The 22,799-nt window shown below is 44.1% G+C and overlaps 1 protein-coding gene across 1 annotated transcript; it reads left to right on the top strand.

Moving 5' to 3' along the window:
- The first annotated feature begins 1,577 nt into the window (after window positions 1-1,577).
- fndc7a (fibronectin type III domain containing 7a) lies at window positions 1,578-21,974 on the top strand. Its single transcript, XM_031809744.1, has 14 exons — window positions 1,578-1,712; window positions 2,199-2,217; window positions 2,380-2,637; window positions 3,119-3,379; window positions 5,849-6,106; window positions 6,401-6,652; window positions 8,088-8,342; window positions 8,531-8,788; window positions 11,125-11,385; window positions 11,816-12,070; window positions 13,209-13,466; window positions 15,657-15,686; window positions 16,911-16,944; window positions 20,989-21,974. Exons 1-13 carry the CDS (start codon window positions 1,656-1,658, stop codon window positions 16,940-16,942), a joined length of 2,454 nt encoding a protein of 817 aa, XP_031665604.1. The 5' UTR covers window positions 1,578-1,655; the 3' UTR covers window positions 16,943-16,944; window positions 20,989-21,974.
- The last annotated feature ends 825 nt before the right edge of the window (window positions 21,975-22,799 follow it).

The raw sequence follows: 22,799 nt of genomic DNA, 5'->3' as shown, positions 1-22,799 counted from the left end.
GCCGACTCTTTTCTCTGTGTATATCAATGATGTTGCTCTTGCTGCGGGCGATTCCCTGATCCACCTCTACGCAGACGACACCATTCTATATACCTTCGGCCCGTCTTTGGACACTGTGCTATCTAACCTCCAAACAAGCTTCAATGCCATACAACACTCCTTCCGTGGCCTCCAACTGCTCTTAAACGCTAGTAAAACCAAATGCATGCTTTTCAACCGGTCGCTGCCTGCACCCGCATGCCCGACTAGCATCACCACCCTGGATGGTTCCGACCTAGAATATGTGGACGTCTATAAGTACCTAGGTGTCTGGCTAGACTGCAAACTCTCCTTCCAGACTCATATCAAACATCTCCAATCGAAAATCAAATCAAGAGTCGGCTTTCTATTCCGCAACAAAGCCTCCTTCACTCACGCCGCCAAGCTTACCCTAGTAAAACTGACTATCCTACCGATCCTCGACTTCGGCGATGTCATCTACAAAATGGCTTCCAACACTCTACTCAGCAAACTGGATGCAGTCTATCACAGTGCCATCCGTTTCGTCACTAAAGCACCTTATACCACCCACCACTGCGACTTGTATGCTCTAGTCGGCTGGCCCTCGCTACATATTCGTCGCCAGACCCACTGGCTCCAGGTCATCTACAAGTCCATGCTAGGTAAAGCTCCGCCTTATCTCAGCTCACTGGTCACGATGGCAACACCCATCCGTAGCACGCGCTCCAGCAGGTGTATCTCACTGATCATCCCTAAAGCCAACACCTCATTTGGCCGCCTTTCGTTCCAGTACTCTGCTGCCTGTGACTGGAACGAATTGCAAAAATCGCTGAAGTTGGAGACTTTTATCTCCCTCACCAACTTCAAACATCAGCTATCTGAGCGGCTAACCGATCGCTGCAGCTGTACATAGTCTATTGGTAAATAGCCCACCCTTTCTCACCTACCTCATCCCCATACTGTTTTTATTTATTTACTTTTCTGTTCTTTTGCACACCAATATCTCTACCTGTACATGACCATCTGATCATTCATCACTCCAGTGTTAATCTGCAAAATTGTAATTATTTGCCTACCTCCTCATGCCTTTTGCACACATTGTATATAGACTCCCCCTTTGGTTTCTACTGTGTTATTGACTTGTTAATTGTTTACTCCATGTGTAACTTTTTGTTGTCTGCTCACACTGCTATGCTTTATCTTGGCCAGGTCGCAGTTGCAAATGAGAACTTGTTCTCAACTAGCCTACCTGGTTAAATAAAGGTGTTCTCAACTAGCCTACCTGGTTAAATAAAGGTGAAATAAAAAAAATAAAAAATAAAATGTAACACTATAGCTAAACCATTATACATACATTTACTCAACTGCTATTGTTGACTAATGACAGTAGTTTTTTAATGGGGCACAGTGTAACAGTGCACCTGTGTACATCCAGTACTACACCTGAGTAGGCCATCTTTCCTCCTCCTTCTCTGATAGGCCTGCTGGCACCCTGGCAGGAGGAGGGCTCAATCTTTGGCATTTTCTGAAAACATTCCCCCTAAAAAACGAAAACCGTCAAAGTTCAGCCCATGACACTACCCTGTGGTCATAATCAGAAATAGCATTAGCCTACTATACATCTTTAGCCTCAAGGCAGAGGCTTTCCAGGAAGAATGGGAGCAACAGATTTGAAAGTGTTACAGCTCTTGCTTTTAATCAGTTTATCTGAGGTAAGAACAGATCTTTACTAATTAGACCTACAAATATTGTGTTGCTTAAACAATCTTAGTGTTGATTATTGCAGTTGTATATGATATTGTTATTCTGCTGTGTCATTGTAACCATCTGAAAACATGCACTTTGTATGATTCTAGAAATGCATAGAGACAGAGGGAGACGTTTGGCTCTTCTGAGTAACACTGCTTTCAATGAGTGTATGCCCAACCTTGGCTCAATGGACAAATTCATTCATTGAGGGAAAAAAAGCCCTGAGCTCACTGGCCAGTTCTGAAATCTGTGTTGAGTGAAGAAAAAATGTGCTGCCTCTCGGCCTGTCATGCAGAGAGAATATTATACAGGCCAGGGGTATAATGTCCCTTTTAGGGATAAAATATGAAATACCACCGCTACTGTTGAAATGGTTTCCGTTAGCGTTTTTTCAAAAACTGTTTTTTGGATTATCCAACTAACTATAGATGTTTATGTTTGGTTTTCAGATATGTGGAGCGCAAAAAGGTATTCAAACAACTCTTTGTTAACATTTTAAAACCAACTTTCCCACATAATTGTTTGAGAGAAATTATCTTTTATTTCACTGTTATTACGCCATTATAAAGTACATGCAAATAATAAGCCTAAAATGTATTTAACGATTTCTGTTCTTTCACAACGTTGCAGACATAACGTTATCCGTGCTCCAAGTGTCCACAAAAAGTATGACGGTGCGATGGAGTCGTTACTCTGGGGCCAGCTCCTACAAAATCACCGCCACACCAAAGAACTCTCCTCAACCGTCCGCATTCGCCCAGTTCAGCGGGAACTCCGTCATGGGCTCTGTTAACTCTCTCTCCGCCAACACGATGTACACCATTCGGGTTGAGGCCATTGACAAAGCGGGCAACGTCCTGAGCAGTGCAGAGTTGGACGAGAGCTCATGTATGTATGCATGCATAATGGCCATGTGTGTGCGTAATGGACATATTATGAATTATGTATAACGCATTGTAGGCCTGCTATTCTCTCAATGCTTTGAATAAGGTATTTGAATAAGAAGAAGATGATGATAATTATGATGATGATAATTATGATGATGATAATTATGATGATGATAATTATGACGATGATGATGATTATGATGATGATAATTATGATGATGATAATTATGATGATGATAATTATGATGATGATGATAATTATGACGATGATGATGATTATGATGATAAGTATAATGATGACGATGATGATGATTATGATGATACTGATAATTATGATGATGATGATTATGATGAAATTGATAATTATGATGTTCATGATGATGCTGATAATTATGATGATAATGATAATTAGGATGATTAGGATGATGATATCTGTATCCTGTGTGTGATGATGCTCTGTTCTGCTCTGCTCTGACCACCAGCCCCTGAGGTACCTACCATTAAGCAGGCCTACTCCAAGCAGAGCGACAGCATCACTGTGGAGTTCAGTGAGGTAATGGGGGCGAGCGGCTACATCCTGCGAGCTGAGACTGAGGTGGGAGACTTCTTATCAGAGACTGCGGTGACCAGCTCCCCCGGTACCGTGCTGCAGTTGCAGCCATACACAGACTACACCCTCAGTGTCATGTCTGTCAACAGCGCGGGACGCAGCCAGCCCTCAGCACCCGTCCAGACCAGAACGGGTAGATGGTTTAGATACATACACCTGTCCAGGTTTATACACCTGTTCACATACACCTGTTTAGATACATACACCTGTCCAGGTTTATACACCTGTTCACATACACCTGTTTAGATACATACACCTGTCCAGGTTTATACACCTGTTCACATACACCTGTTTAGATACATACACCTGTCCAGGTTTATACACCTGTTCACATACACCTGTTTAGATACATACACCTGTCCAGGTTTATAAACCTGTTCAAATACACCTGTCCAGGTTTATACACCTGTTCACATACACCTGTTTAGATACATACACCTGTCCAGGTTTATACACCTGTTCACATACACCTGTTTAGATACATACACCTGTCCAGGTTTATAAACCTGTTTAGATACATACACCTGTGCAGGTTTATACACCTGTTCACATACACCTGTTTAGATACATACACCTGTGCAGGTTTATACACCTGTTCACATACACCTGTTTAGATACATACACCTGTCCAGGTTTATACACCTGTTCACATACACCTGTTTAGATACATACACCTGTCCAGGTTTATACACCTGTTCACATACACCTGTTTAGATACATACACCTGTCCAGGTTTATACACCTGTTCACATACACCTGTTTAGATACATACACCTGTCCAGGTTTATAAACCTGTTCAAATACACCTGTCCAGGTTTATACACCTGTTCACATACACCTGTTTAGATACATACACCTGTCCAGGTTTATACACCTGTTCACATACACCTGTTTAGATACATACACCTGTCCAGGTTTATAAACCTGTTTAGATACATACACCTGTGCAGGTTTATACACCTGTTCACATACACCTGTTTAGATACATACACCTGTGCAGGTTTATACACCTGTTCACATACACCTGTTTAGATACATACACCTGTCCAGGTTTATACACCTGTTCACATACACCTGTTTAGATACATACACCTGTCCAGGTTTATACACCTGTTCACATACACCTGTTTAGATACATACACCTGTCCAGGTTTATACACCTGTTCACATACACCTGTTTAGATACATACACCTGTCCAGGTTTATAAACCTGTTCAAATACACCTGTCCAGGTTTATACACCTGTTCACATACACCTGTTTAGATACATACACCTGTCCAGGTTTATACACCTGTTCACATACACCTGTTTAGATACATACACCTGTGCAGGTTTATACACCTGTTCACATACACCTGTTTAGATACATACACCTGTTTAGATACATACACCTGTCCAGGTTTATACACCTGTTCACATACACCTGTTTAGATACATACACCTGTCTAGGTTTATACACCTGTTCACATACACCTGTTTAGATACATACACCTGTGCAGGTTTATACACCTGTTCACATACACCTGTTTAGATAAATACACCTGTCCAGGTTTTAACACCTGTTCACATACACCTGTTTAGATACATGCACCTGTGCAGGTTTATACACCTGTTCACATACACCTGTTTAGATACATACACCTGTCTAGGTTTATAAAAAAAAGCCTTAAGTTTGTTAAAATAATTAGAAAGTAAAAGGACAATTAGTGTCTATCTGATCCAAGCCAAAAGAAGAATTGATCACAGACAATAAGTCTCCCTCAACTTTCACTCACTCTTCAACTGAAATTAAAAGTTGTTTACTGAATATCGTAATGACTGTTTCATGACTGAAACGCTACCTCTCCATAGTGTCTGAGAGACAAAGGGCTGCTATCTCCATAATGGAGTGCAGTTTCGCAGCTCTATTGTCATAGTGGGTGCCTTGTGCAGAAACTGTATCTCCCCATTTAAGCCTTAAAACATATCAGAATATGAAAAGGGAAACCATGAGAACTAGGTTCTCCTCTCCCCAAGGAGAATTGGACGTATCATAAGGACAGGAAAATTGATTCTATTTCACTAGCAAACAAAAAAGATGACTCTGTTTGGCCAGGTTTGGACTCTTTCAATATATTCTCTCTTCTCTTATCTTTGCCTGGAACAGGTTTGTTTCCTTCCTGGATAGTATCATCTCTCTCTCTCTCTCTCTCTCTCTCTCTCTCTCTCTCTCGCTCTCTCTCTCTCTGTCTCTCTGTCTCTCTGTCTCTCTCTCTCTCTCTCTCTCTCTCTCTCTCTCTCTCTCTCTCTCTCTCTCTCTCTCTCTGTCTCTCTGTCTCTGTCTCTGTCTCTCTCTCTCTGTCTCTCTCTCTCTGTCTCTCTCTCTCTCTCTCTCTGTCTCTCTCTCTGTCTCTCTCTCTCTGTCTCTCTCTGTCTCTCTCTCTGTCTCTCTCTCTCTCTGTCTCTCTGTCTCTGTCTCTCTCTCTCTCTCTCTCTCTCTCTCTCTCTCTCTCTCTCTCTCTCTCTCTCTCTCTCTGTCTCTCTCTCTCTCTCTCTCTCTCCCTCCTTTCATCACATCTATTAGTTTATTCATCTATCTTTTTTCTCCCTTTCCCTCTTCAGTGGTGGTGGCCCCACAGCTAAACTCCACCTCTCCCAGAAATGACACCATTCTGGTGACCTGGTCCCCGGTCAACCACGCGGTCCTCTACACCCTCTGCATCATCAAGGAGGGCTCCAACTCTCGCCTCAAACTCAACACCAGCGACCCATTCATGACCTTTGATGACCTGGAGCCCGGTACCATCTACTGCGTCAAGGGCACGGCCTGGGACCTGGACGGTCGCCCTGGAGACGACCTCACTGTGTGTCAGATCACCCGTAAGCATGGCAACTGGGTGTTTGGTTAATAATATTAGCTTGTATTAAAACCTCTCAGGAGAGAAAGAGACCTGGCAAGATGCCAGAAAGGGAAAAGTTATTTATGCTTTGTATCTAGAGACAGAATACTGAACAATAGACACAATGTAACACATAATCAGCTTATAACATCAGTCTATATGCCCTCTAGATGTATGAGTGTGTCTATGTGAGTATGTTAATCTCATGTTCATATCAGTACATGTATTTTTTTGTGTCGTTCTTTGAATAAATGTATCTCTGTTCCCCCACTAGGTCCTCTCAGCCCTGGGACCATCCAGGTGTTTTTGACCCAGACCAGGTCTGGGGGTTTGGCAGTCTACTGGCAGATGGTGCATGGGGCAGACGTCTACTTGGCAAAGACTTCTACTGGTCAGAACTGCTCTGCATCAGGGAGGTTCTGTATGATCAGCCCACTGAGCTGCGGGCAGAACCACAGTGTGACTGTTACAGCCGAGAACAGAGCTGGAACCAGCAACCCCTCTGACCCAGAGGAATTCATCACATGTATGTATACCCCCTGACCCTTGACCCCTTACCTCTGGCTCTAACCCCTAACCCCAAAATCAAATAAATAAATCAAATAAAAATGTATTGGTCGAGTATACCGATTTGCAGATGTTATCGCTGGTGCAGCGACATGCTTGTGTTGCTAGCTCCAACCGTGCAGTAAAACATAGCAATAAAAATAATACACACATAATACAGAATTAATAAAAGAACATAGTTATATAGGATGAGCCATGACTACAGTAGAATACAGTATATGCATATAAAGTGAGTAAAACAGTATGTAAACATTATTAAAGTGACCAGTGTTCAATGACTCTATGTACATAGGGCAGCAGTCTCTAAGGCGAAGGGTAGAGTACTGGGTGGTAACCGGCCAGTAACAGTGACTAAGGTTCAGGACAGGGGACAGGGTACAGGGCGGAGGCTGGCTAGTGGTGACTGTTCAACAGTCTGATGGCCTGGAGATGGCCTGGAGAAGCTGTTTCTCAGTCTCTCTGTCCCAGCTTTGATGCACCTGTACTGTCTTCGGCATGGCTCGGGTGGCTGAAGTCCTTCAGGATCTTCCTGTGACACAAGGTTCTGTAGATGTCCGGGAGGGCAGTAGTTGCAACACTACACTGTAGCCATACTAACATGAATCAATGTAAGCTGACCTCCCCAATATTATTACTATGATATAAGGTAATGTAATGTTATCCTAATCTCTCTTGTCTCTCTCGGGCACACATATGTAATAATAGTGTATTTATATGTTCTTGCAATACTTCCAGTGTTATTACTATGGTATAAGGTAATGTAATCTCTTGACTCTCTCTGTCACACAGATGTAAAATAGTGTGTGTTATTACTATGGTATAAGGTAATGTAATCTCTTGACTCTCTGTCACACAGATGTAAAATAGTGTGTGTTATTACTATGGTATAAGGTAATGTAATCTCTTGACTCTCTCTGTCACACAGATGTAAAATAGTGTGTGTTATTACTATGGTATAAGGTAATGTAATCTCTTGACTCTCTGTCACACAGATGTAAAATAGTGTGTGTTATTACTATGGTATAAGGTAATGTAATCTCTTGACTCTCTGTCACACAGATGTAAAATAGTGTGTGTTATTACTATGGTATAAGGTAATGTAATCTCTTGACTCTCTGTCACACAGATGTAAAATAGTGTGTGTTATTACTATGGTATAAGGTAATGTAATCTCTTGACTCTCTGTCACACAGATGTAAAATAGTGTGTGTTATTACTATGGTATAAGGTAATGTAATCTCTTGACTCTCTCTGTCACACAGATGTAAAATAGTGTGTGTTATTACTATGGTATAAGGTAATGTAATCTCTTGACTCTCTGTCACACAGATGTAAAATAGTGTGTGTTATTACTATGGAGTTATATGTATATCGCTCTTGTGTCTCTCTGTCAGTCCCATGCCCTCTGGAGCAAGTCTGGGTAGATGAGCACCAGGCGGGCAGCTGCTGGGTGTCGTGGAATAAGATGCCCTTGGTGGAGTACTACATCGCTTTTGTCAAGAGAGACGACGGGTCTGAGGAGCGCTGTAACACCACTGACACCACCTGTCACTTCTACTGCATGTGTGGCTACACCTACCTCATCACCATGTTCACCTACAACCAGGCTGGCTCCAGTCCACCGGGAGACGTGTTCAACTATACCACCAGTAAGAGTTGTTATACTGTCCACACACACACACACACACACACACACACACACACACACACACACACACACACACACACACACACACACACACACACACACACACACACACACACACACACACACACACACACACACACACACACACAGCTTTGTCAAGTCACTCATCTCTCTTCTCTTCCTCCCTAGTTCCCTGTTGCCCAGAGGACGTTACCATAGCACTGGTGTCGACGGAGACCCTGGAGATCATGTGGTCGTCGGTGCGGGGGGCGGAGCTATACGAGACGACGGCGGGGGAGATTGATGATGTCATCCACTGTAAGGACACGGCGCCTGTGTGTGCTCTGTCCAACCTACGCTGTAACACACAGTACAGTGTGGTGGTGACACCATGCAGTGAAATACGAGGCTGCAACCGCACCTGCAAACCTCACACACACGAGACAGGTAAAACACACATCAATACAATAGGTAACAAACAGTGCAAGGGTGTATTCACTTTAAATTACATAGAAAACATTTTATTTTAAAGAATGAGATCAGCTCTTCCTCAACTTTACTGTCTTTGTTCTACATGGGATCTCACTTTACCATTACAAGACCAGTAGAGGCTGCTGAGGGGAGGACGGCTCATAATAATGGCTGGAACGGAGCAAATGGAATGGAACCTAGGTTTCTTCCTAGGTTCCTGCCTTTCTAGGGAGTTTATCCTAGCCACCGTGCTCACTTCACAGTTGAGAATAACACACATATTTATTTTCACAAAGTCTGCTGCCTCAATTTGTTTGATGGCAATTAGCATATACACCAGCATGTTATGAAGAGTGATCAGATGAATTGCAAAGTCCCTCTTTGCCATGCAGATGAACTATATCACAAAAAAAATTTCACTGCATTTCAGCCCTGCCACAAAAGGACCAGCTGACATCAGGTCAGTGATTCTCTCGTTAACACAGGTGTAAGTGTTGATGAGGACAAGGCTGGAGATCACTCTATTACGCTGACTAAGTTCGAATAACAGACTGGAAGCTTCAAAAGGAGGGTGGTGCTTGGAACCATTGTTCTTCCTCTGTCAATCATGGTTACCTGCAAGGAAACACGTGCCGTCATCATTGCTTTGCACAAAAAGGGCTAAACAGGCAAGGATGTTGCTGCCAGTAAGATTGCACCTAAATCAACTATTTATCGGATCATCAAGAACTTCAAGGAGAGCGGTTCAATTGTTGTGAAGAAGGCTTCAGGGCGCCCAAGAAAGTCCAGCAAACGCCAGGACCGTCTCCTAAAGTTGATTCAGCTGCGGGATCGGGGCACCACCAGTACAGAGCTTGCTCAGGAATGGCAGCAGGCAGGTGTGAGTGCATCTGCACGCACAGTGAGGCAAAGACTTTTGGAGGATGGACTGGGGTCAAGAAGGGCAGCAAAGAAGCCACTTCTCTCCAGGAAAAACATCAGGGACAGACTGATATTCTGCAAAAGGTGCAGGGATTGGACTGCTGAGGACTGGGGTAAAGTCATTTTCTCTGATGAATCCCCTTTCCGATTGTTTGGGGCATCTGGAAAAAAGCTTGTCTGGAGAAGACAAGGTGAGCGCTACCATCAGGCCTGTGTCATGCCAACAGTAAAGCATCCTGAGACCATTCTCTGCCACCATGGGGCGGCAGGGTAGCTTAGTGGTTTGAGTGTTGGACTAGTAACCAGAAGGTTGCAAATTCAAATCCCAGAGCTGACAAGGTACAAATCTGTTGTTCTTCCCCTGAACAGACAGTTATAACCCACTGTTCCTAGGCCATCATTGAAAATAAGAATTTGTTCTTTACTGACTTGCCTAGTAAAATAAAGGTAAAATAAAAAATTCATGTTTGGGGTTGCTTCTCAGGCAAGGGAGTGGGCTCACTCACAATTTTGCCTAAGAACACAGCCATGAATAAAGAATGGTACCAACACATCCTCCGAGAGCAACTTTTCCCAACCATCCAGGGACAGTTTGGTGATGAACAATGCCTTTTCCAGCATGATGGAGAACCTTGCCATAAGGTAAACATGATAACTAAGTGGCTCGGGGAACAAAACATTAATATTTTGGGTCCATGGCCAGGAAACTCCCCAGACCTTAATCACATTGAGAACTTGTGGTCAATCCTCAAGAGGCGGGTGAACAAACAAAACCCCACAAATTCTGACAAACCAAGCATTGATAATGCAAGAATGGGCTGCCATCAGTCAGGATGTGGCCCAGAAGTTAATTGACAGCATGCTAGGGTGGATTGCAGAGGTCTTGAAAAAGAAGGGTCAACACTGCAAATATTGACTCTTTGCATCAACTTCATGTAATTGTCAATAAAAGCCTTTGACACTTATGAAATGCTTGTAATTATACTTCAGTATTCCATAGTAACATCTGACAAAAATATCTAAAGACACTGAAGCAGCAAACTTTGTGGAAATTAAAACTTTTGGCCATGACTGTACATCTGCATTGCTTGCTGTTTGGGGGTTTAGACTGGGTTTCTATATAGTACTTTGTGACATTGGCTGATGTAAAAAGGGCATTTGATAAATACATTTGATTGATTGATTGATCAAACACATGGAAACCATGTATTTGATACCATTCTACTAATTCTTCTCCAGCCATTACCTGTCCTCCCCAATGAAGGTACCACCAACCTCCTGTGTACAAGACAAGGATAAGAATAAGCTTTAACCAAACAACAAATTAACCAACTTACCAAACAACAAATTAATCAATTAACCAGTCCATTAACCCCTCATCTCTCCTCTAGCTCCCTGTTCTCCAGAGATCCTGAGTGTATCTCAGACCAACTCATCCTCGAGTGTCAGTGTCTTGTACACGGCCCCCAACACCCCCAACACTACCTACACCGTCACAGCCGTGGGCCTCACTGACACACACACCTGTCAATCACTCTCCACCTCTTGCCAGCTCACACAGCTGCCCTGCGGAGCCACCTATGATGTCACAGCGTATGCCAGGACAGCAGTGGGGCCAAGCCTGTCCAGCTATAGCGTGCCCCTGGAAACAGGTGCGGGAAACCCTGTATGACAGAGTGTATGTGGTTGTTAGGGCAAATCTAAAACGATATCCTATTTGTGCAGTATGGGAATAGGGTGTCATTTGAACCATAGATGTACAGACCATAGATATACATACCATAGATATATAGACCATAGATGTACAGACCATAGATATACATACCATAGATATATAGACCATAGATGTACAGACCATAGATATGCATACCATAGATATATAGACCATAGATATACAGACCAAAGATATACATACCGTAGATATATAAACCATAGATATACAGACCATAGATTATACAGACCGTAGATATACAGACATTACAGATAACTCTCAGGCAGTCTCATTTGACACTGTATTCCCTATGCAGTGCACTAGTTTTAGCCAGATATCTAAGAATCTGTTCTGTTCTGTTCCCTCGCCAGGTCCCTGCTGCCCCCACACCCTGACAGTAGACCAGGTGACCCAGGCCATGACCAACGTCACCTGGTCCCCCGCTATAGGGGCGCGCTCCTATGTCACGGCGCTGACATCATCTCGGGGACATGCCAAGTGCCACACCATGGACACACACTGCCTGATGGGATGCATCACCTGCGGGACCAACTATAGCGTGAGCCTGGAGGCCATCAGCAGGACAGGCCACAAGGCAGAATGCAGATATCATGGGTTCTCATCCAGTGAGTATGCATAGGCCACACACACACACACACACACACACACACACGCACGCACGCACGCACGCACGCACGCACGCACACACACACACACTCACTCACTCACTCACACACACACACACACACACACACACACCACACACACACACACACACACACACACACACACACACACACACACAGACAGCAGACAGACAGACAGACAGACAGACAGACAGACAGACAGACAGACAGACAGACAGAAGACAGACAGACAGACAGACAGACAGACAGACAGACAGACAGACAGACAGACAGACAGACAGACAGACAGACAGGACAGACAGACAGACAGACAGACAGACAGAAGACAGACAGACAGACAGACAGGACAGACAGACAGACAGACAGACAGACAGACAGACAGACAGACAGACAGACAGACAGACAGACAGACAGACAGACAGACAGACAGACAGACACAGACAGACAGACAGACAGACAGACAGACAGACAGACAGACAGACAGACAGACAGACAGACAGACAGACAGACAGACAGACAGACAGACAGACAGACAGACAGACAGACAGACAGACAGACAGACAGACAGACAGACAGACAGACAGACAGACCGACAGACAGACAGACAGACAGACAGACAGACAGACAGACAGACAGACAGACAGACAGACAGACAGACAGACAGACAGACAGACAGACAGACAGACAGACAGACAGACAGACAGACAGACAGACAGACAGACAGACAGACAGACAGACAGACAGACAGACAGACAGACAGACAGACAGACAGACAGACAGACAGACAGACAGACGACAGACAGACAGACAGACAGACAGACAGACAGACAGACAGACAGACAGACAGACAGACAGGACAGACAGACAGACAGACAGACAGACAGACAGACAGACAGACAGACAGACAGACAGACAGACAGACAGACAGACAGACAGACAGACAGACAGACAGACAGACAGACAGACAGACAGACAGACAGACAGACAGACAGACAGACAGACAGACAGACTGCTAAATAATCACAAACAAACACCAATATTTCCCCCCATTTTGCATTCTGTCCATTCAAGACCACGTCATATAAATCTTCAATCTTTACTCCTCTCTCGCTCCCAGGCGCCTGTTGTCCATCGAGTGTCAGGCTCTACCGGATGGCCAACAAATCTCTGAGGGTGTACTGGCACTCCTCGGGCCCCCAGAACCACACGGTGGACCTGATTGGGACAGGCACCAACCACACCTGCATCCCCCCGCCTCTCAGCAGCTCCTGTGACGTGGCCGAGGTCATGTGTGGGGACGTCTACACCATGGTGGTGGCACCTGTCAATCAGGATGGGAGCAAAGTCACATTCTGTCCCGGCAGGATCTACTCTGGTGAGTGTGTGTAGTTACTTATTTAGTTAGTTAGTTGGTTAGATGGTTCGATGGTTAGTTAGTAGTTCATAGCTAGTTAGTATGTAGTTTGTTAGTAGTTAGTAGTTAGTTAGCAGTAGGATTTGTTAGTTAGTAGTTAGTTATTAGTCAAGTTGAAGATGAAGATTACATACAGTTAGGTTGGAGACATTAAAACTAGTTTTCAACCATTCCACAAATTTCTTATTAACAAACTATAGTTTTGGCAATATTTTGTGCATGACACAAGTAATTTTTCCAACAATTGTTTACAGACTGATCACAATTCCAGTGGGTCAGAAGTTTACATACACTAAGTTGACTGCCTATAAACAGCTTGGACAATTCCAGAAAATAATGTCATGGCTTTAGAAGCTTCTGATAGGCTAACTGACATCATTTGAGTGATTTGGAGGTGTACCTGTGGATGTATTTCAAGGCCTACCTTCAAACTCAGTGCCTCTTTGCTTGACATCATGGGAAACAATTGTAGACCTCCACAACTCTGGTTCGTCCTTGGGAGCAATTTCCAAATGCCTGAAGGTACCACATTCATCTGTAAAAACAATAGTGCGCAAGTATAAACACCATGGGACCACACAGCTGTCATTCCGCTTAGGAAGGAGACGCGTTCTGTCTCCTAGAGACGAACATACTTTGGTGAGAAAAGTGCAAATCAATCCCAGAACAACAGCAAAGGACCTTGTGAAGATGCTGGAGGAAACAAGTACAAAAGTATCTATATCCACAGTAAAACGATCTCTATATCAACATAACCTGAAAGGCCGCTCAGCTTAGGAAGAAGCCACTGCTCCAAAACCGCCATAAAAAAGCCAGACTACGGTTTGCAACTACACATGGGGACAAAGATCATACTTTTTGGAGAGATTTCCTCTGGTCTGATGAAACAAAAATAGAACTGTTTGGCCATAATGACCATCGTTATGTTTGGAGGAAAAAGGTGGAGGATTGCAAGCCAAAGAACACCATCCCAACCGTGAAGCACGGGGGTGGAAGCATCATGTTGTGGGGGTGCTTTGCTGCAAGAGGGACTGGTGCACTTCACAAAATAGATGGCATCAGGAGGATGGAAAATTATGTGGATATATTGAAGCAACATCTCAAGACATCAGTCAGGAAGTTAAAGCTTGGTCGCTAATGGGTCTTCCAAATGGACAATGGCCCCAAGCATACTTCCAAAGTTGTGGCAAAATGGCTTAAGGACAACAAAGTCAAGGTATTGGAGCGTCCTGACCTCAATCCCATAGAAAATTTGTGGGCAGAACTGAAAAAGCATGTATTTTTTTTGTTTATCTTTATTTAACTAGGCAAGTCATCATTATTTTCAATGATGGCCTAGGAACAGTGGGTTAACTGCCTTGTTCAGGGGCAGAACAACAGATGTTTACCTTGTCAGCTTGGGGATTTGAACTTGCAACCTTTCAGTTACTAGTCCAACACTCTAACCACTAGGCTACTTGCCGCCCCAAAAAGTTTGTGCGAGCAAGGAGGCCTACAAACCTGACTCAGTTACATCAGCTCTGTCAGGAGGAATGGGCCAAAATTCACCCAACTTATTGTGGGAAGCTTGTGGAAGGCTACTAGAAACGTTTGCCCCAAGTTAAACAATTTAAAGGCAATGCTACCAAATACTAATTGAGTGTATGTAAACTTCTGACCCACTGGGAATGTGATGAAAGAAATGAAAGCTGAAATAAATAATTATCTCTACTATTATTCTGACATTTCACATTCTTAAAATAAAGTGGGGATCCTAACTGACCTAAAACAGGGAAATTTTACTTGGATTAAATTTCAGGAATTGTGAAAAACAGAGTTTAAATGTATTTGGCTAAGGTGTATGTAAACTTCCGACTTCAACTGTAGTTTGTTAGCTAATAGATAGATAGTTAGTTAGTTAGTTTGACGTTCATAGCTAGTTAGTAGTTAGTCATTAGTTAGTTAGTCATTAGTTAGTTTGTTAATTAGTTAGTTAGTTAGTAGTTGGTTAGTTGATTAGTTGTTCGTTAGGTGGTTAGTTGTTTTGTTGGTTAGTTTGTTACTAGTTAGTTGGTTTGTTAGGAAGATAAATATATTCTGTGGTAGATAGGTCAAACTGGGAATGTCTACAGTTAGTTTGTATCTAATGGCATTGTTCTCATTATCTTACAGTGTCCTGCTCCGGAAGCAATGTAGGAGTGGGTAAGTGTCTGGCGTCCGATAGTAAACTTCACCAGGCAACTTTACTGACATTGTATATCCTACCCAATACACTCTAAAAATATATATTTTTTTTATGGGTACTTCAAAATGAAACTGTGGGGAACCTCTTCAAAGAACCCCCTTTAATGGTTCCTCGAATAACCTTTTGCGGTTCATTTGTTCCATTATTATTAATCAGTGTTTATTATGATTTGTGGCAAAGCAGAATTCAAAAATCTTAATATGAGGTCAACTCCCAGCAGAGCTCCAAGTTCAATCAATATATCCTCTGGCGTATTGATGTGTTGATATCCTTCGTATCCATAGCCAGAAGGGTTTTGCAGTGTAGGGAGGGTGAAGTCTGTGAATACAAAAATAATAATTATACAGATGATTAAGAAAACGTGCACATGAGAGCTTTCATTCCTTGGTTTTTGTGGTAAATGTGAATTAAATAATCTTCACTTTTGACAACAGTTTTCATACACTTTTCATACCTTGTCCACAACACCTTGTCCATAATGTAGAGACCTCTGGGATCTTCATCGAAGAGCTCAGTGAGGAGCAAGATGGCTGCTGTGATTGAATCCTATAAGGTTTTAGAGAACCCATTAATAATAATTAGATGATAGCCTACAGTACATGTGATCTGCATGACATTATGTGACAAACCAATACCAATTGTACATACCTTTGTGTGCCTCATCGGCAGAATACCTGCAGACACACAAATAAGTGGGCAGTTAAAGCCCTCAACATTTTCTTACCTCTTTGTTGATTGACATCCACTGAATTGTGTCCATTTTCTCTTTTGTAAATCATTTTATAAGGGAGAAAGTGTCCAACAACACAGCCATTTGCACAAATATGAAAAGATAGACGGTATCATCATAAAACAATACCTATTTAGATCATACAAGGGAGAAACCTCACGTTAAATTGAGGAGAGCTTAAAAATGATCAGTTAAATGCTTGCACCAGCTGTTTTTCAAATTCAAATCCACATTTTTCAGTTGGGCAGTTAGGTTCCTGCAAGAACCCACAAGAACTAAGGAGGTTCCTCGATGAACCCCAAATCCTATGGGGTTCTTCAAAGTACCTTTTGGGGGCATTTTTCAGTGTCCAGAACCCTAAGGTTCTTCAAAGAACTTTGAGGATCTTAGAACAACCCTTGTTGAACCTCCTAGTTTTTATGCTGAACACCATTATTTCTCTTCTTTCTAGTGATCTATCGGGGAAAGAGAAGTGTCGATTAGAGGTGAGTTTAAATTGTGTATAGCAAAATCATCACCATTGCTGTAAAAAACCCTATGAACTGATCATAAACTCTGTTGTGTAAACTTTTGAAATGTTCATTGTGTCAGACTTCATACATCGTCATCTACTACATAAAATTATGAAAGATCCAGAAGAAAGGTGCTTAGTCAAAACCTGTCCTTTGTGTTACCACATGTCATAAAGAGTATCATGTAACTTCCTAAGCATCCATAAATTGCATCAGTCTGTATGAGGTTGTCAACAACAATAAAGGCTGAAGATAGTCTAGCGGTTAGAGCATTGGTCCAGTAACCAAAAGATTGCTAGTTCAAATCCCTGAGGTGAAAAATATGTTAATGTTACCTTGAGCAAGGCACTTAACCCTAATTTCTCCAGGGTTGCTGTTGATAATAGTTAGCTGTGACCCAACTGTCTGAGGGATGGTTGGGACAAGCTGAAGAAATCACAGGTAATCACAGTAATAAATGTGCATTTTATTGCATGACATAAGTATTTGATACATCAGAAAAGAAGAACTTAATATTTGGTACAGAAACCTTTGTTTGCAATTACAGAGATCATACGTTTCCTGTAGTTCTTGACCAGGTTTGCACACACTGCAGCAGGGATTTTGGCCCACTCCTCCATACAGACCTTCTCCAGATCCTTCAGGTTTCGGGGCTGTCGCTGGGCAATACGGACTTTCAGTTCCCTCCAAAGATTTTGTATTGGGTTCAGGTCTGGAGACTGGCTAGGCCCCTCCAGGACCTTGAGATGCTTCTTACGGAGCCACTCCTTAGTTGCCCTGGCTGTGTGTTTCGGGTCGTTGTCATGCTGGAAGACCCAGCCACGACCCATCTTCAATGCTCTTACTGAGGGAAGGAGGTTGTTGGCCAAGATCTCGCGATACATGGCCCCATCCATCCTCCCCTCAATACGGTGCAGTCGTCCTGTCCCCTTTGCAGAAAATCATCCTCAAAGAATGTTTCCACCTCCATGCTTCACAGTTTGGATGGTGTTCTTGGGGGTTGTACTCATCCTTCTTCTTTCTCCAAACACGGCGAGTGGAGTTTAGACCAAAAAGCTCTATTTTTGTCTCATCAGACCACATGACCTTCTCCCATTCCTCCTCTGGATCATCCAGATGGTCATTGGCCAACTTCAGACGGGCCTGGACATGCGCTGGCTTGAGCAGGGGGACCTTGCGTGCGCTGCAGGATTTTAATCCATGACAGCATAGTGTGTTACTAATGGTTTTCTTTGAGACTGTGGTCCCAGCTCTCTTCAGGTCATTGACCAGGTCCTGCCGTGTAGTTCTGGGCTGATCCCTCACCTTCCTCATGATCATTGATGCCACAACGAGGTGAGATCTTGCATGGAGCCCCAGACTGAGGGTGATTGACCGTCATCTTGAACTTCTTCCATTTTCTAATAATTGCACCAACAGTTGTTGCCTTCTCACCAAGCTGCTTGCCTATTGTCCTGTAGCCCATCCCAGCCTTGTGCAGGTCTACAATTTTATTCCTGATGTCCTTACACAGCTCTCTGGTCTTGGCCATTATGGAGAGGTTGGAGTCTGTTTGATTGAGTGTGTGGACAGGTGTCTTTTATACAGGTAACGAGTTCAAACAGGTGCAGTTAATACAGGTAATGAGTGGAGAACAAGAGGGCTTCTTAAAGAAAAGCTAACAGGTCTGTGAGAGCCGGAATTCTTACTGGTTGGTAGGTGATCAAATTCTTATGTCATGCAATAAATAGCAAATTAATTACTTATTAAAAATCATACAATGTGATTTTCTGGATTTTTGTTTTAGATTCCTTCTCTCACAGTTGAAGTGTACCTATGATAAAAAATTACAGACCTCTACATGCTTTGTAAGTAGGAAAACCTGCAAAATCGGCAGTATATCAAATACTTGTTCTCCCCACTGTATATATAAAAAAATATTGAACCTTTATTTAACAAGGCAAGTCAGTTAAGAACAAATTCTTATTTACAATGACGGCCTAACCCGGATGACGCTGGGCAATGGGACTCCCAATCATGGCTAGATGTGATACAGCCTGGATTCAAACCAAGGACTGTAGTGACACCTCTTGCACTGAGTGGCAGGGCCTTAGACCGCTGCGCCACTCAGGAGCCTCAGGAGCTTTGGGAGTCAGAAACATGTATTCTAGTGTCAAAATTGACTACAAAGTGTAAATAGGATCATTCTGGTCATAAAGTCCGTATCCCAAAACGGATTTTTGTGAGATTTGTTTAACTGAAGATGTCACAACTTACTAGAGGGTTCAGTTTTGATTTCAATCCTGCCAACACTGCCTGGCACAATCTAATCAAGGCTGGCAGTAATCAAATCATCCATCTGTTTAGACAGTGGTAATGAAAACCTAGAAGAAGAACTGGGAAACAGAAAGAAACCTTGACAGCAGAGTGACTGACATTCCATACAGACAAGAGGCTTGAACAACAGCAGCATATAGACAGCTAACACATTAACACAGGTTCTACTGTTATACATCTGTCCCTCTGCTCTGTCCCTCTGCTCTGTCCTTCATCTGTCCCTCTGCTCTGTCCCTCTGCTCTGTCCCTCTGCTCTGTCCCTCTGCTCTGTCGCTCTGCTCTGTCCCTCTGCTCTGTCCCTCATCTGTCCCTCTGCTCTGTCCCTCTGCTCTGTCCCTCTGCTCTGTCCCTCTGCTCTGTCCTTCATCTGTCCCTCTGCTCTGTCCCTCTGCTCTGTCCCTCTGCTCTGTCCCTCTGCTCTGTCCCTCTGCTCTGTCCCTCTGCTCTGTCCCTCTGCTCTGTCCCTCATCTGTCCCTCTGCTCTGTCCCTCTGCTCTGTCCCTCTGCTCTGTCCCTCTGCTCTGTCGCTCTGCTCTGTCCCTCTGCTCTGTCCCTCTGCTCTGTCCCTCTGCTCTGTCGCTCTGCTCTGTCCCTCTGCTCTGTCCCTCTGCTATGTCCCTCTGCTCTGTCGCTCTGCTCTGTCCCTCTGCTCTGTCGCTCTGCTCTGTCCCTCTGCTCTGTCCCTCTGCTCTGTCGCTCTGCTCTGTCCCTCTGCTCTGTCGCTCTGCTCTGTCCCTCTGCTCTGTCCCTCTGCTCTGTCGCTCTGCTCTGTCGCTCTGCTCTGTCCCTCTGCTCTGTCCCTCTGCTCTGTCCCTCTGCTCTGTCCCTCATCTGTCCCTCATCTGTCCCTTTGCTCTGTCCCTCTGCTCTGTCCTTCTGCTCTGTCCCTCTGCTCTGTCCCTCTGCTCTGTCCCTCATCTGTCCCTTTGCTCTGTCCCTCTGCTCTGTCCTTCTGCTCTGTCCCTCTGCTCTGTCGCTCTGCTCTGTCCCTCTGCTCTGTTCCTCTGCTCTGTCCTTCATCTGTCCCTCTGCTCTGTCCCTCTGCTCTGTCCCTCATCTGTCCCTCATCTGTCCCTTTGCTCTGTCCCTCTGCTCTGTCCTTCTGCTCTGTCCCTCTGCTCTGTCCCTCTGCTCTGTCCTTCTGCTCTGTCCCTCTGCTCTGTCGCTCTGCTCTGTCGCTCTGCTCTGTCCCTCTGCTCTGTCCCTCTGCTCTGTCCCTCTGCTCTGTCCCTCATCTGTCCCTCATCTGTCCCTTTGCTCTGTCCCTCTGCTCTGTCCTTCTGCTCTGTCCCTCTGCTCTGTCCCTCTGCTCTGTCCCTCATCTGTCCCTTTGCTCTGTCCCTCTGCTCTGTCCTTCTGCTCTGTCCCTCTGCTCTGTCCTTCATCTGTCCCTCTGCTCTGTCCCTCTGCTCTGTCCCTCATCTGTCCCTCATCTGTCCCTTTGCTCTGTCCCTCTGCTCTGTCCTTCTGCTCTGTCCCTCTGCTCTGTCCCTCTGCTCTGTCTCTCATCTGTCCCTCTGCTCTGTCTCTCATCTGTCCCTCATCTGTCCCTCTTCTCTGTCCTTCTGCTCTGTCCTTCTGCTCTGTCCCTCTGCTCTGTCCCTCATCTGTCCCTCTTCTCTGTCCTTCTGCTCTGTCCTTCTGCTCTGTCCCTCTGCTCTGTCCCTCATCTGTCCCTCTGCTCTGCATCTTGTATTACAGGTAATCCCCTGGAAAGGCACAACATGTAATCTACTTATATCAACTTCTGTCCCGTCTGTCAAGAAATCAGCTGAAATGTCATTGTTTTTATTCAGACCCCTCCTTTGATTCTATCTTCATCTATCTATGCTGTTTGGGTCCAACATGTGTCCTTATGACAAACCATCATTAAGTTCATTATCTAAGGTGTGTTATCTTCAGTTTCTAACTCAATAAGACTTGATGCAGGTTGATATGACTATAAAGAGACATGCAAGCTTGTGAATTATACATTATAATCTCTACAATCAAAATGACACATTAAAGGTGTTCAATTACAAATACTTGCTATTGACGTTTCGTTATCTGTATCCACTGTGTCTTTTCTCCTACATATATGTTTTTTTACTAACAGACTGAAACTGTGATTATGGATCCTAGTGTTTAGCAGAGATAAATAATTACAATGTATGTCCTTTGTGTAAGTCTCCCTTCATGACCCAAGAGAAACAAGAGAAACGGTGTGCCACATCATACATTTGTCTGTGAGCTGGACTGTACATGTCTTTTTTTCTTTTTATACATGAAATAACATAAGTATCCCTAAGTAGGAAGCCTCCATAGAGTTGTTGTTAAGCATGTTATGTAACAGTGGTCATACAGCTGTTTGTTGGTCACTGTGAAAGAGGAGCATAGAGAACATACTAGAATACCACTGGAGCTCAGGCTGCTGCTGAGGGGAGAACGGCTCATAATAATGTCCAGAACGGCGCCGATGGAATGGCATCAAACACCTGGAAACCATGTGTTTGGTGTATTTGATACCATTCCACCTACGTCTCTCCAGCCATTACCACGAGCCCATTCTCCTCAATTAATGTGCGACCAACCTCCTGTGCACTGGAGTCATACATGTCATATGGATGACAAGTCAGGTCATATTGAAGGGCAGAGAATGTTCCCATTGCATTCAATGTGTTCAAACAATAAAACACCCTATTGCATTACCACACTGTGTGGCGTCAATCAATGAACCTCTTGGAGTAAACCAGACTTATCTCTGAAAGATTCATAATAAAGATATTATATACAGTACCAGTCAAACGTTTGGACACACCTCCTCATTCAAGGTTTTTTTCTACATTGTAGAATAATAGTGAAGACATCAAAACTATGAAATAACACATATAGAAGCATGTAGTAACCAAAAAAGTGTTAAACAAATCAAAATATATATTATATTTTAGATTCTTCGAAGTAGCCACCCTTTGTCTTGATGACAGCTTTGCACACTCTTGGCATTCTCTCAACCAGCTTCATTCCGGGTGACTACCTCATGAAGCTGGTTGAGAGAATGCCAAGAGTGTGTAAAGTTGTAATCAAAGCAAAGGGTGGCTACTTTGAAGAATCTCAAATATACTCCCACCCAAAGCGGCAACCCAGGGACCCCCTCCCACCCAAAGCGGAAACCCAGGGACCCCCTCCCACCCAAAGCGGCAACCCAGGGACCCCCTCCCACCCAAAGCAGCAACCCAGGGACCCCACCCACCCAAAGCGGCAACCCAGGGACCCCACCCACCCAAAGCGGCAACCCAGGGACCCCACCCACCCAAAGCGGCAACCCAGGGACCCCCTCCCACCCAAAGCAGCAACCCAGGGACCCCACCCACCCAAAGCAGCAACCCAGGGACCCCCTCCCACCCAAAGCAGCGACCCAGGGACCTCCATCATACTTTAGCAAAAAAAATACATGTTTTACATGTCTGGTCTTATCATCAGGTGAATGAAAAGGGCAAGAGATGTAATCAACATATAAAATATATTTTGATCTG

This window comes from Oncorhynchus kisutch, linkage group LG30 (genome assembly GCF_002021735.2).
Source record: "Oncorhynchus kisutch isolate 150728-3 linkage group LG30, Okis_V2, whole genome shotgun sequence".
NCBI classification, from domain to species: Eukaryota; Metazoa; Chordata; class Actinopteri; order Salmoniformes; family Salmonidae; genus Oncorhynchus; species Oncorhynchus kisutch.
The sequence above is the reverse complement of the archived record's forward strand: the minus strand, read 5'-3'. Positions and strand labels throughout refer to the sequence as shown.

What these genes read in the sequence shown, in the direction of transcription:
- fndc7a (XM_031809744.1), top strand. Translation starts at nt 1,656, where the DNA reads ATGGGAGCAACAGATTTGAAAGTGTTACAGCTCTTGCTTTTAATCAGT. An exon ending in ACCCGTCCAGACCAGAACGG is followed by an intron (nt 3,380 to 5,848) that starts GTAGATGGTTTA and finishes TTCCCTCTTCAG; the next exon opens with TGGTGGTGGCCCCACAGCTA. An exon ending in ATATCATGGGTTCTCATCCA is followed by an intron (nt 12,071 to 13,208) that starts GTGAGTATGCAT and finishes TCTCGCTCCCAG; the next exon opens with GCGCCTGTTGTCCATCGAGT.